The sequence below is a fragment of the Cyprinodon tularosa genome, unplaced genomic scaffold (genome assembly GCF_016077235.1).
Source record: "Cyprinodon tularosa strain WSP-4 unplaced genomic scaffold, ASM1607723v1 ctg560, whole genome shotgun sequence".
In the NCBI taxonomy this organism is placed as follows: domain Eukaryota; kingdom Metazoa; phylum Chordata; class Actinopteri; order Cyprinodontiformes; family Cyprinodontidae; genus Cyprinodon; species Cyprinodon tularosa.
In genome coordinates, this window is record NW_024039297.1 from 1,468,946 (window position 1) to 1,484,094 (window position 15,149).

At 40.0% G+C, this 15,149-nt stretch overlaps 1 protein-coding gene across 1 annotated transcript in view; it reads left to right on the forward strand.

The window, feature by feature from the left end:
- Nucleotides 1-15,149, forward strand: part of tmem104 (transmembrane protein 104) — a 97,479-nt gene that overhangs the window by 358 nt on the left and 81,972 nt on the right. Inside the window, exons 2-5 of the mRNA XM_038305676.1 lie at nucleotides 1,741-1,807; nucleotides 5,336-5,457; nucleotides 9,263-9,344; nucleotides 15,051-15,141. Of these exons, the coding sequence (XP_038161604.1) occupies nucleotides 1,763-1,807; nucleotides 5,336-5,457; nucleotides 9,263-9,344; nucleotides 15,051-15,141 (340 nt within the window). The 5' untranslated portion in view covers nucleotides 1,741-1,762. The remainder of the gene's footprint in view (nucleotides 1-1,740; nucleotides 1,808-5,335; nucleotides 5,458-9,262; nucleotides 9,345-15,050; nucleotides 15,142-15,149) is intronic.

Genomic DNA, 15,149 nt, shown 5'->3' on the forward strand with positions numbered 1-15,149 from the left:
AAAAAAATCAATTTTGAAAAGCTGTGAGGGTTTCACGTTTAGGGTTTAGCTTAAGGGCTAGCATGCTAGCATCAACAATAACATTTCAAAACACATCAGTTATTTTTAGAGAAAACTCCTTAAGTAAGATTGGAAACATCTTCAAAAAAAAATAATGATTTATTTTATCTCATTAAGATATAAATCTGAACATAAAACTTGAATAAAAACTCAAATAAATTAGATTTTATTCCTCTTAACCCAAATAAATGAAGAAGCTTCTTCTACATGAATAACAACACAGAACAGAGACTTTTAAAGCAGGAAAAATATCGTTTATATCAAACAGTTTCATAAAATAGTACAATTGGAACAGTTAGAATTCATCAGACTCCATAAAGATGCTAAAATAAATAATGGTAGATATTTTAATTAGCTGCAGTTTTTTTTAAACTGATGCTGTTAATTTATCCTCTTTTCTGACATTTTATGTATTTTGTAGGCTTTGTCCTTTTGTGACCTTTGTCCTCTGCTCTGAAATTAGATTTTCTGATCTAGTTGAATCATTTAAAAAAAATCTATTAATTTTCTCTAAGAAATAAGATTAAACGACTAGGAAAGAAAGTCTTTAGCTATGCAGCTCCTTGTGCATGGAAGTTTTTACATAAAACCTGGAAGTTGACTCAGTTTTTATCTTTAAATGCTTACAAGTTGAAAATGAAAGAATTTGAAGCAGCCTCAATGATCCGTAATTGTTTTACTTGATATATTTTTTTAATTACCTGCCATTCTGCCATTTAATTGAATTATCTCTGTTTCTTATGTAACTTTGCTGCCTCTTGACCAGGACTCCCCTGAAAAAGAGGTTTTTAATCTCAACAGGATTTTTCCTGGTTAAATAATAAAAAAAAAGGCACAGTAGTTAATGGACGCAATGCAAAGATGAACAGAATTGATTTGAATGATAAATCAGGTTTGTTCATTTTAACTTTGTCTCTTTAATTTATCAGAAAGACATTTTGGCTTCAAAATAGACATTTTATGGGTTTGACATTAAAGTACCGGTAGTAAGAATAATCTGGAAAAAGAGACTTGATGTCAAAAATCATGATTGACTGTTTTTCGTCTGGATTAATTATAGATTATTACAGCTGGGAAAACAATAGTTTGACTGAAACTTTTACCTGTAAATCTGTTTAAAGACAAAGTACATAATAAAACAGTTATTATTATTATTTTTTACATATGCAGGTTTATAAATGTGGTCAGACATGTTCCTAGCATCATGTCTGGCTGTGTGAACGTAAGCTGCATTGGTCCATTGCACAAAGAAGCTAGAGTAATAATGGAGGCTTCACTCCAGATTCTTTATATGGCCTCAGATCAACTGTTTGGCTGCAACATTAAAAATAATGGCATCCAAAGGTTAAGGTTTTTAGTAAGATTAAGAAACCAGCTAATTTTTTATTAACTCTGAACACGGTACTGAGAGAAGTGATCCAGTATTCAGCCTGAATCATGCTAAGATCCTACTGATGGCCTTTTTATAAAAAAACATGCAGCCTAGATGCTACTCGCTATGACCGGTGGCCTGTATTATTTTTCATCCAAGCACCACCTCCTGAACGCAAACATCTTACTTTATTAACTTTAAATTGTCTCCTTTAGCATCTATTATCATGTCTAACCTAAACAAGCTCTGAAAACATGTTGAAACTAATTTGCATAAATAATGCTTCATGCAATGTTTCCGTTCCTCAGGTGAGAGTTGCAGCTACCAAACATGGCGGGCGGTATCACTGACACCGGAGAGCCCTACTCTGCTTTTGTGAGTACCTGTTGGACCTTTAAGGATTTTTCCGTGATCGGTGTTAACACTGAGGCCAATGTCTAAAGCTCATCATTAGATTCCCTGATAAGTAGCTGAATAGAAAGTTTACCTGAGATGAGTTTATTTTCTGATCTCATCAGGTCTAACCTTTCCTTTCATCAGCTCTGTAGAATCACATGTTAATCTTCTCCCTGTGAGGAAATCTCCTGTTAATAAGTGAAGGAAATGCAGATGACCGTGCAGGGAAACACATCCTCTTTTTTTTATTATCAGCACACAGCATGTTTCTGTGTGCGGTCTGGACTCACTTTGACAGCTCACTCAGTCGCTCCCTGGTTTTGCTTACATCAGCGTGACTTTTACACGTGTGCGTCTCAGATGGTTTTTTCAGGAAGCGAAACCTTTTGAATTATTAAATAATCTGCTATCAGATAGTCCAGTTTCTTAATAAATTCTTCCACCTCAACGTTTAGCATCCGTTACCCAGTGTGCTGCGATGCGACATGATTTAACAAATACCAAAGACAAACGGAGGGAAAGTCGGTTAGAATAATTTAATGGCAGACTAATGCAGGATTCTATACATTTATTGCGTAAGCTAGTAAAAAAAAAATGTTAAAATAAGTTTATCTTTTATTGCATCACCTGAGCTTTAAACTGAAACATTTATGAATTCATTATTTATAACAGAAAAAAAATTTAGACTGAAAATAAACGCTCTAAAAGGAAAAATGTCCAAAAAAATTAAATGTTTAATCCTAATTTGAGCAGCTAAATAAAATGATCTACCAATCAATACGTTGGAAAGATAATTAGGCAGATTTTTCTTATTTTACACGTTCATAATTTTACTCTTTTAGCCAATTGCCAAACTTGCTCAAATAAAGAGAAAATACATTTATTTTAATAAAATAAGTAGCTTAGGATTTTGCTTGCACATTTTTGGTAGAGCTAAAAGTCCCTATAATAAATGTGAATGAAGTGTTTTTGTTTTATTCCTTCTTTGGTTTTCTACAAACATTTTATTAATAAACCTAAATATTTTCTTCTTCTTACTAAAATTGTGACAAACTAGGAGGCACTGATTGCAGGTTTCCGGCTGATCATGATTACCAATGTTTAAAGTCGTAGGGAAATCATATTTAAATGTCAAATCCTTCTGGCTTAAACATGTATATAAATGTCCTCTTTATCAGACGATATTGTCCCAAAGTTAAATTTCTACTTTAAAAAAAAATCCAGTCTTAGAATCTGTGTTTTTCCGTTATCTTTTACAGGCCAGTTAGTTCTACGTCAGCCTGAACACCTAAATTCGACCAATCATATATCAACGGTTATTTGTCAATCAAATATTTTCGGTCATAGCATCTTGATTCAAATGTCGCAGCTAATATACGCAACGGTTGAAATCAGAATCCTTTCCTTTCCCATTGAGTTGCGTCCCAGTGTTCACGGGGATGGACGTCTGTGTCTTCGGCAGGCGTAGAGCTAACAGAACTGGCAGCGTTGCGAGGCAAGGGCTCAAACATGTACGGCTGGAAGCCTTCTACACCAAACCAAGCTTCTGCCGCCCTGGCGTCCTCTTCCACAACATCTTCGTCCCCGCTTTCCTCCTCTAAATAAAAAATGGATGACGGAGGAGACTCATCCACGACCTCCGACACTAAACTCTCCTCCTCTTGCATGTTTCCTCTGTCCATAGCGTTCCTTGACAGCGTCGTTTCTAAGTCACCAATTTAGTGCTACTTGGTCCCAATGGAATTTCCCATTGGGAACCTGCTAGCACTAAGATGCTAACTGGTTAGCAAGATGCTTCCGACAAACCGGCCACAACCAAACTTGCTTGCGAAACTTCCGCTACAACAATCCCGCCCCCTTGATAAATTACCAAAAACGTTCACTTTATTCACTCGTGTAAAGTCGGGCACCACTCGGGAAAATTCAGAAATGCAACGGTTGCAACAGCCGCTTCCCTACGACTTTAAATAGCCAAATATGCAGATTCCCATTTTAAACTATACTTTTTTTTTAAAATAACTGACACTGTTGGTTGTTCTAAGGGTCACAAGACCCCTTGAATATTTTAATCTTATCTTGAAAAACATTAAATGATACCCGTTATATTATAAAAAGGTCTAAAATGTTTGCTCTTAAATATAAATCTAGGTGCAAAGTGTTAATAACGGGTGATTTTAAGACCGTTGCAGAGGTAGATAAGCTGATAACCATCCTCTAAACATTAAAGGAAAAGTTCAGTCAGCGTGGAATAATCAACGGATCATTATCTATTACTAAAACTAATACGCTTGCGATGATTTAATTAATTTAGTGTTAATCAGTAAAAAAATAAAAATAAAATATTTTCGTGGCAATCACTGAGTCTGGGAGCGGCCATCTTTGCCCAAATATAGTAACCCCTCCCTCTTGCCATCTTCCAGCAGTGATGTCACGGTGCGGTAAGCCTAGCGCCATTCTCCCCGCTTTCCAAGCTAAATCAATGGGAACTACTAGACACATCTGCAATCAACAACAATTATTGAAGATTTCTAGAGGACTTCACCATTGAAATTCACCAGAGCTATAGTGAAACTGACAATGCCCACGTGCATGGCAGCTGGATGCTGGAATACATCGGGTAAAAGTGAAAAAAAGAGTTATTCCACCTTTCTGATTCCTGATCCTCCACGGACGGGTTGGTCGTTGGATCGCCAACTTGAAGAGGGAGGATTTGCCATCGAACTTCTGGCCAGAGAAAAAACCCGTAATATGTAGCCAACATTTGGAAGAAGAATGTTTTCAAGATGACTTGGATAATAGCGCGTTGTGACAAACACCAGATACAGCACTGGGACTTGATCAACAGCCGATACCGCACCGTGACGTCACTAACCAGTAGGTGGCAGTAGTGTTCTCTGACAAACATGGATGCCTCCAGTAAAGCACATTCACATGAAAATTACTCTGAATTAAAAACACTGATCATTTATTGAACAGGATGGAATCATTTCACATTTAAAGAACTTTCAGAAGTTTGAATTCTGAATATGAGCGACTTTTCCTTTAAAGGAAATCAGGTTATCATTTAAAGCAAGCAGAGAACATTGATCTTTAAAAGTCAGGGAGCAAATGCAAGAAAACATCTCATCTACTAAACGTACTAGCATGATGAAGAGAGCTACGATAAAATAGCTCAATACAATCCGCTTCAGCTGCATGACGTTTGTCCAGCTCTAAAATCTGCATGAAAGAAAAGTTTTTGTTCTACAGATCCCTGAACTGGACCGAACCTGTTGAGTTAAAAACAACTGTGGGATTTCTCTAGATCTGCACCATCAGTGTTTTTGGTTAAAACTGATTCTTTAGCTAAATAAATGTGTTCAGATTAAAGATGGAGTAAACCTTTCCACTCTGAGACTTGCTGTCGCAATAAAATATTAACCTTTTTTTAAGATTATCTCCTTAAATTCACCAGATAAGTTGAATTGGTCTCTTTCTTAAAGTGTGTTTATGTGGTTTGGCCTGCAGGTGGGGCTGGTGTACATGTTCAATCTGATAGTGGGAACAGGAGCCCTGACCATGCCCAGAGCCTTCGCCGAAGCCGGTTGGGTGGTCAGCCTGTCGCTCATTGCCTTTTTAGCATTCATGAGGTGAGTCTGCTGCAACCGTAAGGTGGGAATCAAACTCTCATCCCGCTCCGTCTGCCCTGACGTGTTTGTTTCTTTTTTTTCCTTTCACCCTCAGATCTGCCTCCTTTCCGCCTGTTTTTATTGCTTTTCTGCTCCCTGCGGGAAACATTATTCTGACTTTAATGATACAGCAGATGCAAGGTCAAGCCTGCTCCTTTTTCCAGGAAGGAGTCTCATTCTGAAAGAATAATATTGAAACGTTGATTTTAGCTTAAAGCGACAGAGGTTGAATAATTCATGGAATTCCTGCTGTTTATGCAGAAAAACACTGAACGAAAAATGAAGGTTTTAATAGTTTAAACCTTCACTTTCTGAATGCGTTTTATACTATTTGTTTATTTTGATCCCGTCTTCATTATAATTAGGGAATTTTTTATGGTTTATTAGGAGGTTCTATGCAAAATTTGAGGTAATTTAGTTTTACTTTAAGCTTTGGCTGCTTTCTCATTTATTTATAGGAGGAACATTTTTGCCTGTTTGGGAAAGAACTGGTTTTAAATGGGACCAGTTTGGACACTAAGATCTGTTTGGCACCACTTCCTGTTTAAACTAGAGAAAGTTCACCTCCAGGCGCTGGCGAAGCGGCTCCTTTCGCTCTTATTCCGGCCAGAAGACATAAGCGCCGTTTTCAGGAGGTGGAGGCGGGATCATTAAAAATATTCTGAACAGCACTTTTAACCTTAATTTAACTTTCTTCAATGGATAATATAAGAAAAATCTCTTTAAAGTATGGAAAAATGATAGAAATAAGATGAGATTTCTGGATTTTTAACAAAAAAAATTAATGAAATGGCTTAATTAGACAAAAATCAGTTTTTATTGGCCCAGCCAGAGTCCAGAACTACATTGTTGGTTTAGATTGAACTTAATTCACAGAGTGAAGCCTGGTTTATGCTCAGAAATCAGTTAGTCTGCGTGTGTCTCAGTTAACGCCTCTCCAAAATTGTAGGTGACCACAGACGGTGCCGCACATAGCGTCGCAGGTCGGAGAGAAAGGAGGCTACATCCGCTCTACACTATGCATATATTTGGTATCTAATGGCAGAAACTCTGGCTGTAGTGCCGTCCACAATGCCACGCAGCGCCACGGCCAGTTTTTGAGGAACACTCACGGGTGAACTGTGTGTCGTCCAGCGTTAGATGAGGGGTTGTAGATGTTGAACAAGCTCGTCAAACCAACGCAAGGACACCGTTTTGGCGTAGCGCAGACCATGCTTCAAAATTGGGTATAAAACAAAAAATATCTGCGTCATACCTGCGACATGCTAACTGCGACACACTGCTGCAGGAGGATAACCAGCCCTTTAGGTGGATAACGGATTAGAACTCGAACGGCTAGAGACTCAACTTTCCCACAGGCAAAGTAAGGAAAATAACAGACTAAAGGAAAATCCAAAAAACAATACTTTATTAAAAAGTTCAACTGTTTCTGTCAATCATTTCAAAAAGAGATGCTAATGTTTATTTATTACAACTAGTGAAATATTTCAAGCTTTCATTTCTCGCAAAGATTAAAAACTTCAAACTGGGCATCTTGGATAGATAGAAAATGACAATAGATTGTAGGGTCAATATTATTTGAGGCCATTTCTCAATGTGTAAACATGTGAAACGGCCAACGATTCGATTATTTTCGATACTAAAGAATAAACCACGATACGATTCGATTCGATTAATTGGTTCTTTTTATTTTTATTTGTTTTAAACCTTACAGGCTAAACAATGTTTCAAATTTGAATTAAATCAATGAAAGCTGTAATATCGTTATGCTTTTTATTTGAGAAACAGCAGCAAATAACAGAAGTAGAAAAGTTGTATCAAAAAATACTGCAGAAAATCAGTGCAATGAGTGCAATGCAATACCTCGGCTCCAGACGTCCCGCCCCCTTCACAGACGCGCCGCTGCTCCTCTCCCAAATTGTAGACCGCAGACAGCGCACAAACTACATTGCGCCCGCGGTCTCTATTTGTCACAAATCTATTTCATTTAGCCAATAAACGGTAATCGTTTGGCACTGTCCGTTAATTGACCAAATACCTATAATACATTACAAGTTTATCTTTTGTATCCCTTTAGCTTCATTCTCCTGAATTTATTCTCGTTACAAATGCAGACCGCGGGCTCAATGTAGTTTGTTTGAGTGGCGTTGCCATAATGTGACGTCATCGGGAGGCGCAAGGCCCATGGAGAATTCGGTGACGTCATCGGAAGGCGCAGGGACCATGGAGAATTTCTTCGTAAAATTGTCCGTTTACAAACTGCAATCCCGCTTTCGAATAAAACCTACACCACGCTATAATTACTTTAGTAAGCTGTCCAGACCAATCAAAATTTTTTGCGCAATTGTGCAAACGTTAAAACAATTATGTATTGTGACGTCATCAAAAGGCGCAGGCCCCCGAGTCAATCTGGTACCTACACCGGCTTGTTTTGTTTTCATGACCGAAATTATGGAAAACAACTCGTGAAGTTTGACCCGTTAGAAGAGCGAGGTGCACGAGAACGCTGGGACCCTTTTTCCACCTGGATCTCCGCTCTTTTTGGCCCTCATGTCCCTCCGTCGTCGGACTAAACTCGCCCCCACTTCCTCGCCGCCTCGGCCGTATCTAGACCCACAGCGTTTAGCACAGACCACGCTTCAATATTGAGCATAATTTAAAAATGTCTGTGTGAAGCTCACTGCAAGACACTGCTGTAAGAGTATAACCAGGAAGCGAGGTAGGAGGGCAAAATAGGTTTAGCGCCACCGCAGCACGGGAGGAGAATTACGCCCAGGAGCAAATGGATAAGAATAGACCGGAGGAAAAATAAATACATGAATCGATTCTCTTGCGGACGTATCGATGCATCGGATCGTCGGCTTTTGGATCGATGCATCGATACAAAACCATTATTATTTACACCCGTAATGCTTAGCAATACGCAGAGAACACAGTGGACAGAATGACTGAACGGGAAACCCTTACACACGGAAAACAATGGAGAGCAGAGGTGAAAGAATAGCTTATGCGTCAGAGAATCTTGGCAATACCATCTTTTTCCATTTTAGGTATCTAAGAACAAACTGCACGCAACTCACATTTCTACACAGACTTCCATGATACACATCAGGCATCCCCAAAGTCGGTCCTGCAGGTTCTAGAGGTTTCTCTGCTTTAGCACAGCTGATTCTGATGATTGCAGTTCAGCAAAAGCCTAAAGAACAACTATCGATGTAAATCAGCTGTGCTGAAGCAGGGAAACCTCTAAAACCTCTAGGACAGCGGACCCCCCAGGACCCACTTCAGGGATGCCAGTCCAGAAGGCAACACAGTGCACACACGTTCACACCATGTTACAAAAGGTATAAATACAGCTGATGGCTGCTTTGTCTTTCATGTATTGTGAGTTTTTTTGGACAGCATCTGCCGCCCCGTTCCGCTCGGGCAGATGAAGCGAATCGTCTTTAGTGACTTGATTTTTGTCCTAAGAGAATTCTACTGTTTTGAGCCTTAAGAAGATCAGTAAAAGTTTGTTTTAAACATGTCAGGGCTCTGAACATGATTTCATGCACCCAGCAGTTAGCTTGGTGTTTTTAACGTGTCGTGGAGATGAGCAGCCTGTGGTTTCTCTTAGATCTTCATCTGCATTCTTGGTTCCTCTTTATGATAATTGATTCTCTGTCCGATGCATCTTTATTAAACAAACCTGGATCTGTTGATCTCTACGTTAAAAACTCTGGAGGTGATTAACTGCATGCGTTTCCTCTCCTTCTGTTTTTTTCAGCTATATGACCACCACGTTTGTGATCGAGGCGATGGCGGCGGCCAACGCTCAGCTGCGCTGGAAGAGAAGAGAGCAGGAAGAGGTGAGAGGATGACCTCGGTGTCTGCCTGATCATCTGTAGCAGAGTGGATCACAGCATTATAATGTAACCAGTGGCGGCTGGGGGAGTTATCTCCAGGGGGCGCTATAACTTCAAAATAGATGTATAGCAAAAAGTTATCACACCGGTATAATAATATAAATGCCAACAACAAAAAACATCATAAAATGTTCTGCAAAGTGCTTTTAATCAGTCCTACCTGTCTTAATCCATGCAGCCATCTTAGATTTAGGCTTAGTCTTCAGGACGAATGCTATTGTTAGTCTTTAGTTATTACAATATGTGATAGTTTCAGTCGGTTTTAGTCAACAAAAAGGTTTTATTTAGTTTTATGTTCCGAAAAAAGGTTAACTTTTACAAGTTCCATAACAACTAGAATCTTTACCAGACTGACAGCTCTAGCCTAGAGCAGAGGTCATGGATTAGCGGACGGGGGTATAAAGAAAACAGTTGATTGCATTGACTCTTCAGCAATCCCTCACACTAAGTATGCTTGTGGCAACAGTGGAGAGGAAAAACTCCCTTTGAACAGGAAGAAACCTCCAGCAGAACCAGGCTCAGTGTGAGCGGCCATCTGCTGAGGCCGACTGGGGTTTAAGCAGACAGAAGCAGACATAGAAAAAGAAGCATAGATGCAAAAGGCAACTGTCAACCAGCTCCACAGGCGGCCCCGTCCAGGAAACACACAGCCAGGCAGACGAGCTCCGAGCCAGCTCCCATGTCAGAGGATGAAGAGAGCACATCCAGTTAGTCACAGTCAGAGAAACAGGACTACACTGGAAAACAGGCCAAGCTCCAACATCTAGAAACAAAGGTGTTGATGGCAGCAGCACAGCTGATATTTCTCTCCAGGATGGAGTCACAGCCAAACAGGAACAGACCAGATGAAGCTACTATGATGAGGAAAAGCAGAGAGAGCAGAACATTAGAGATTGAACTAACAGATTCTGCAGAGTGGGAGAATAGAGATAGAATGAAGCAGAATGATGAAAAAGGGGTCCCTATGTCCTCCAGCAGTCTAAGCCTATAGCAGCAGAACTATAGAGATAGATCAGGATTTACAATCAATGAAATTCAATTAAAACAAAACCAAAAAAATGAAATAAAATTTTCAAGGTGTTTGGTTTTATTCTTTATTATAAAATGACACAAGAAATGGTTATTAAAGTTAAAATATCTCCATGCAGTGGTGGCCGCATACGGAGGCCTCTGCCCTTAATGGACCGATCCCGGGTTTGAATTCCTGCCCGTGACCTTTGTTCATTTTTTCTCCCATTTATGCCATTTTAGCATGAGCGTAGGTTTGCATAGGGACCATAGGGACATGCCCCTACCAAAATTTTCAACCGACCTAATTGTCCCGACCAATAATTGGATGTGAGCAACATGCTTATAATTTCCAGCAGTAGTTGTTGCAGCAGTGGCTTCTTTTCCTCCCTCAGCTCCTCTGCCTGGTCTCTCCTGTCCCTTTCACGTAGCAGCGCATGGAACTGTGCTGCGCAGTTTAACTCCACTCTCATTGGTTGTTCTGCCTTAGGTTCCGCCTTCTCTCTCTCTGATTGGCTGTTTTCTAGTCCGCGGATGCTTGGAGCACAAAATTAAACATTTATTCACACTAGAATGCCGCGGTTACTACAATTAATATTAGGCTACAAAACTAGTCCCAATTAAAAAACTGAATATCATGTACACTAAAAAACAAAAACCTTTTTTTTTCTTTTATAAAACAAAATATTCTGAGTCAGCCAGGAGTTCTGAAGACTGCTGGAAAAATGGGCAAATAAAGGCTGTAAGCCATCAACATTTCTGATTCTTAGCCAATTAGCAATTCTACACTCACCGGCCACTTTATTAGGTACACCTGTCCAACTGCTTGTTAACACTTAATTTCTAAGCAGCCAATCACATGGCGGCAACTCAGTGCATTTAGGCATGTAGACATGGTCAAGACAATCTCCTGCAGTTCAAAGCGAGCATCAGTATGGGGAAGAAAGGTGATTTGAGTGACTTTGAACGTGGCATGATTGTTGGTGCCAGAAGGGCTGGTCTGAGTATTTCAGAAACTGCTGATCTACTGGGATTTTCACACACAACCGTCTCTAGGGTTTACAGAGAATGGTCCGAAAAAGAAAAAACATCCAGTGAGCGGCAGTTCTGTGGGCGGAAATGCCTTGTTGATGCCAGAGGTCAGAGGAGAATGGCCAGACTGGTTCGAGCTGATAGAAGGGCAACAGTGACTCAAATAACCACCCGTTACAACCAAGGTGGGCAGAAGAGCATCTCTGAACGCACAGTACGTCGAACTTTGAGGCAGATGGGCTACAGCAGCAGAAGACCACACCGGGTGCCACTCCTTTCAGCTAAGAACAGGAAACTGAGGCTACAATTTGCACAAGCTCATCGAAATTGGACAATAGAAGATTGGAAAAACGTTGCCATGTCTGATGAGTCTCGATTTCTGCTGCGACATTCGATGGTAGGGTCAGAATTTGGCGTCTACAACATGAAAGCATGGATCCATCCTGCCTTGTATCAACGGTTCAGGCTAGTGGTGTCATGGTGTGGGGAATATTTTCTTGGCACTCTTTGGGCCCCTTGGTACCAATTGAGCATTGTTGCAATGCCACAGCCTACCTGAGTATTGTTGCTGACCATGTCCATCCCTTTATGACCACAATGTACCCAACTTCTGATGGCTACTTTCAGCAGGATAATGCGCCATGTCATAAAGCTGGAATCATCTCAGACTGGTTTCTTGAACATAACAATGAGTTCACTGTACTCAAATGGCCTCCACAGTCACCAGATCTCAATCCAATAGAGCATCTTTGGGATGTGGTGGAACGGGAGATTCGCATCATGGATGTGCAGCCGACAAATCTGCGGCAACTGTGTGATGCCATCATGTCAATATGGACCAAACTCCCTGAGGAATGCTTCCAGCACCTTGTTGAATCTATGCCACCAAGAATTGAGGCAGTTCTGAAGGCAAAAGGGGGTCCAACCCGTTACTAGCATGGGGTACCTAATAAAGTGGCCGGTGAGTGTATATCTTCAAAAGAAAATACTATATTTACCTTCTCTCTTAGTCGTTCAAATGAAAGCATTTTCAAAGTGGAAAACAGTCCTAATTCCACATTGATCGGAGCCGATGATACTTAAAACATTAATAAACAGCATCTAATGACTGTAGAGCTTATAAAATTTTTATTAATGTAGCAAAATGCTGCTTTTCTCTTTTAACAGTGAATTCCTCTTATCAGTACGGATGCTCACATCGAGCATAAAAAAGGGCATATTGCATAGCACCAATGACACCCGACCAATAGTGTCCCTACCAAAGTTCAAATCAAACCTACGCCCTTGCATTTTAGTGCCACAAAACTTTGGGGAAAAAAGGAGTAAATTAAAGCAGCTTATGTCTTAAAGTGCCAAAATGTCTGAATTTGAAGTCCTTTGCTGCTCGTCCCCCCCCCCCCCTCGATCTAATCGAATTCAGGTGTCATTTGCCTCCCGGCTATAAAGTCCTGATTCAGAAGAAGTCGTCACTGTAGACCTAAACTCCCTTTTCAGTTGAATAAACAAAGTCTTTCATCATTTTCACTCTGACTTAGAAAAAGGCTTTGCTCTTTTCCAACGGCTCGGCCTTTGCTCTGCCTCCCTGAGGTCATCCGGCTTAATTCCCTTCAGGTTTCAGCTAAGTTACGATCCTGCGGACGATAGCCCGGCTCCACCGCACCGCCTTGATTCATAGCCCCCGTCTTCCTCAGCCTTTTCCTCCCACCTAATGGAAAACAAGGCGGGAGTAAAACTGGGAAGGTTTGCCTCGATATGCCCTTTATTTCTCTCTGCCTGAGTGAAATTTATACATTTGCAGTGATGCATTAATGGGGGAAGAATTGCTTTTACGTTTTATGAGGCTGCAACACCAGTTAGGGAATGGGGTGCTGCTCATCATTCCCAGCTTCTTTAAAGGGACAGTCTGACAAAACGCAAAGAGGAAATGTTTGTTTTCTTTTTGAAGCATTTGTAATTTTTTCCCCTAAGGCAGAAATGCTCCAACCTCCTCGGTCTAAAGCGGCGTTTGTTCTTTCAGCACGGGGGAAAGATTGCTTTCCCGTTCCTCTAGCTCCCGACTCAAACAGTGAATTTGATGAGTGAAATTATGCTGAGCTGGAAAGTCTTTCATTAGCGAAGCTCGCAGCTTTTAAATGACCTGCAATGAAGAAAATCTACTGTTGTAAAACATTTTCTAAAGATGCAGCTTCTGCATTTTTCTTGACCAGTCATCAACTCTGTCCTTTTTTCCTTAGCTTCCTCCGATGTGCTTTGGTTAAAAACTTTCAAATGAACTTTTAGTAAAAAAAAAAGGGGGAGTTTCAGTAAAAAAGTTTTTTTTTTTAAATACAAAATGTTCAAAATTTGATTCGTGGCTTGTATTTCCTTCAGAGAACCCCAGTTCTCAGCTTGCAACAATAATGGAATAAAATTCACTCCATACAGTTTATCCGCTTCGTGATGCATTGAAGGAGCTCAAATACATCAGAGGTTGTGATTCTGATTAGGGATGCACGATATAATGGGCCCCCTATCGGTATCGGCCTTAAAACTGAATATCGGACATCGGCCACCCCACCGATATTTAACCCGATATTTGATCAGCTTCTGAGTTTCTAAAGTCTAAAAAAAAAAAATACTACTTCTTCTTCTCAAAAACTTCTTTTTTACAGACTTAAAAACTTCTAAAGACGAGGGAAAAAAATATTGATACATTAAAATATCCCAATATCTTCATATGCTGATATATTGCCATTTAAAAACACCATATCAATCTCTTTTACTAATGAAATATTGCTATATGTCATCGTTATGCTACGAAATCCCCTGAAAATTCACCAAATTTAGCCATATTTTTATATGTTGATATATTGACGCGGTATCGATCTATTATACTAACAAAATCTCACAAGAATTTGCAAAATATCACGAGAGTTTGTAACAGAACGATGAAATTTCACGACATTTTGAAAGTAAAATAGATCGATACCGCGTTTTTAAAAATCTATTTGATATCAGCATATGAAAATATATTTGAGTATATTATTTTTCAAAGTGTCAGAAATGGATAACAAAACTGCTATTTTCAATGACTACTTATTTTTGTCCAGCTTTAACATCGGTATCGATATCGGTTATCGGCTACATGAGTTTTAAAATATCGGCATATCGGATATCGGCCAAAATCCCAATATCCTGCATCCCTAATTCTGATGCTACGTTCAGATCGTAAGCGGCAGGAGCAGCAGAAAAGAGCATGCTGCTTCGTTTTGATGCTTGTACAAGTTTAGTTCTGATGCGCGGCGTGTACTTATTATAGTCTATACCAAAGTAGGAATATTCCTTTTTCCTAAGTCCAATTTAGTATTTATTTAATTTGCAAAATAATCGTTAGTTGCAGGCCTAGCTCATCTCGCCTGCATGATTTCATGGCGTTGGCAGATTCAGCTCGTTCTCTGAAGACTCTGTGGATCGTCAGCTCCTCCTCCTGCAGCACTTCCCAGCTGTTCTGTTGTTTCCAGATGTGTGAAATTCAGATCCAGCAAACATCTAGTTTTTTTTTTGTTTAACTGGTTGTTTAAGTTGTGACATTAAAAATAAAACTCTCAACCTTGGTTTGGTTCTCCTCAGACGGACGACAGCGACTCCACCTCCGACTATTCGGATGACGATTCGGGGCGAGGTCGAATGGAACCAGAAACGAAGCCCATCCTCTCTGTCCGTGAGTGA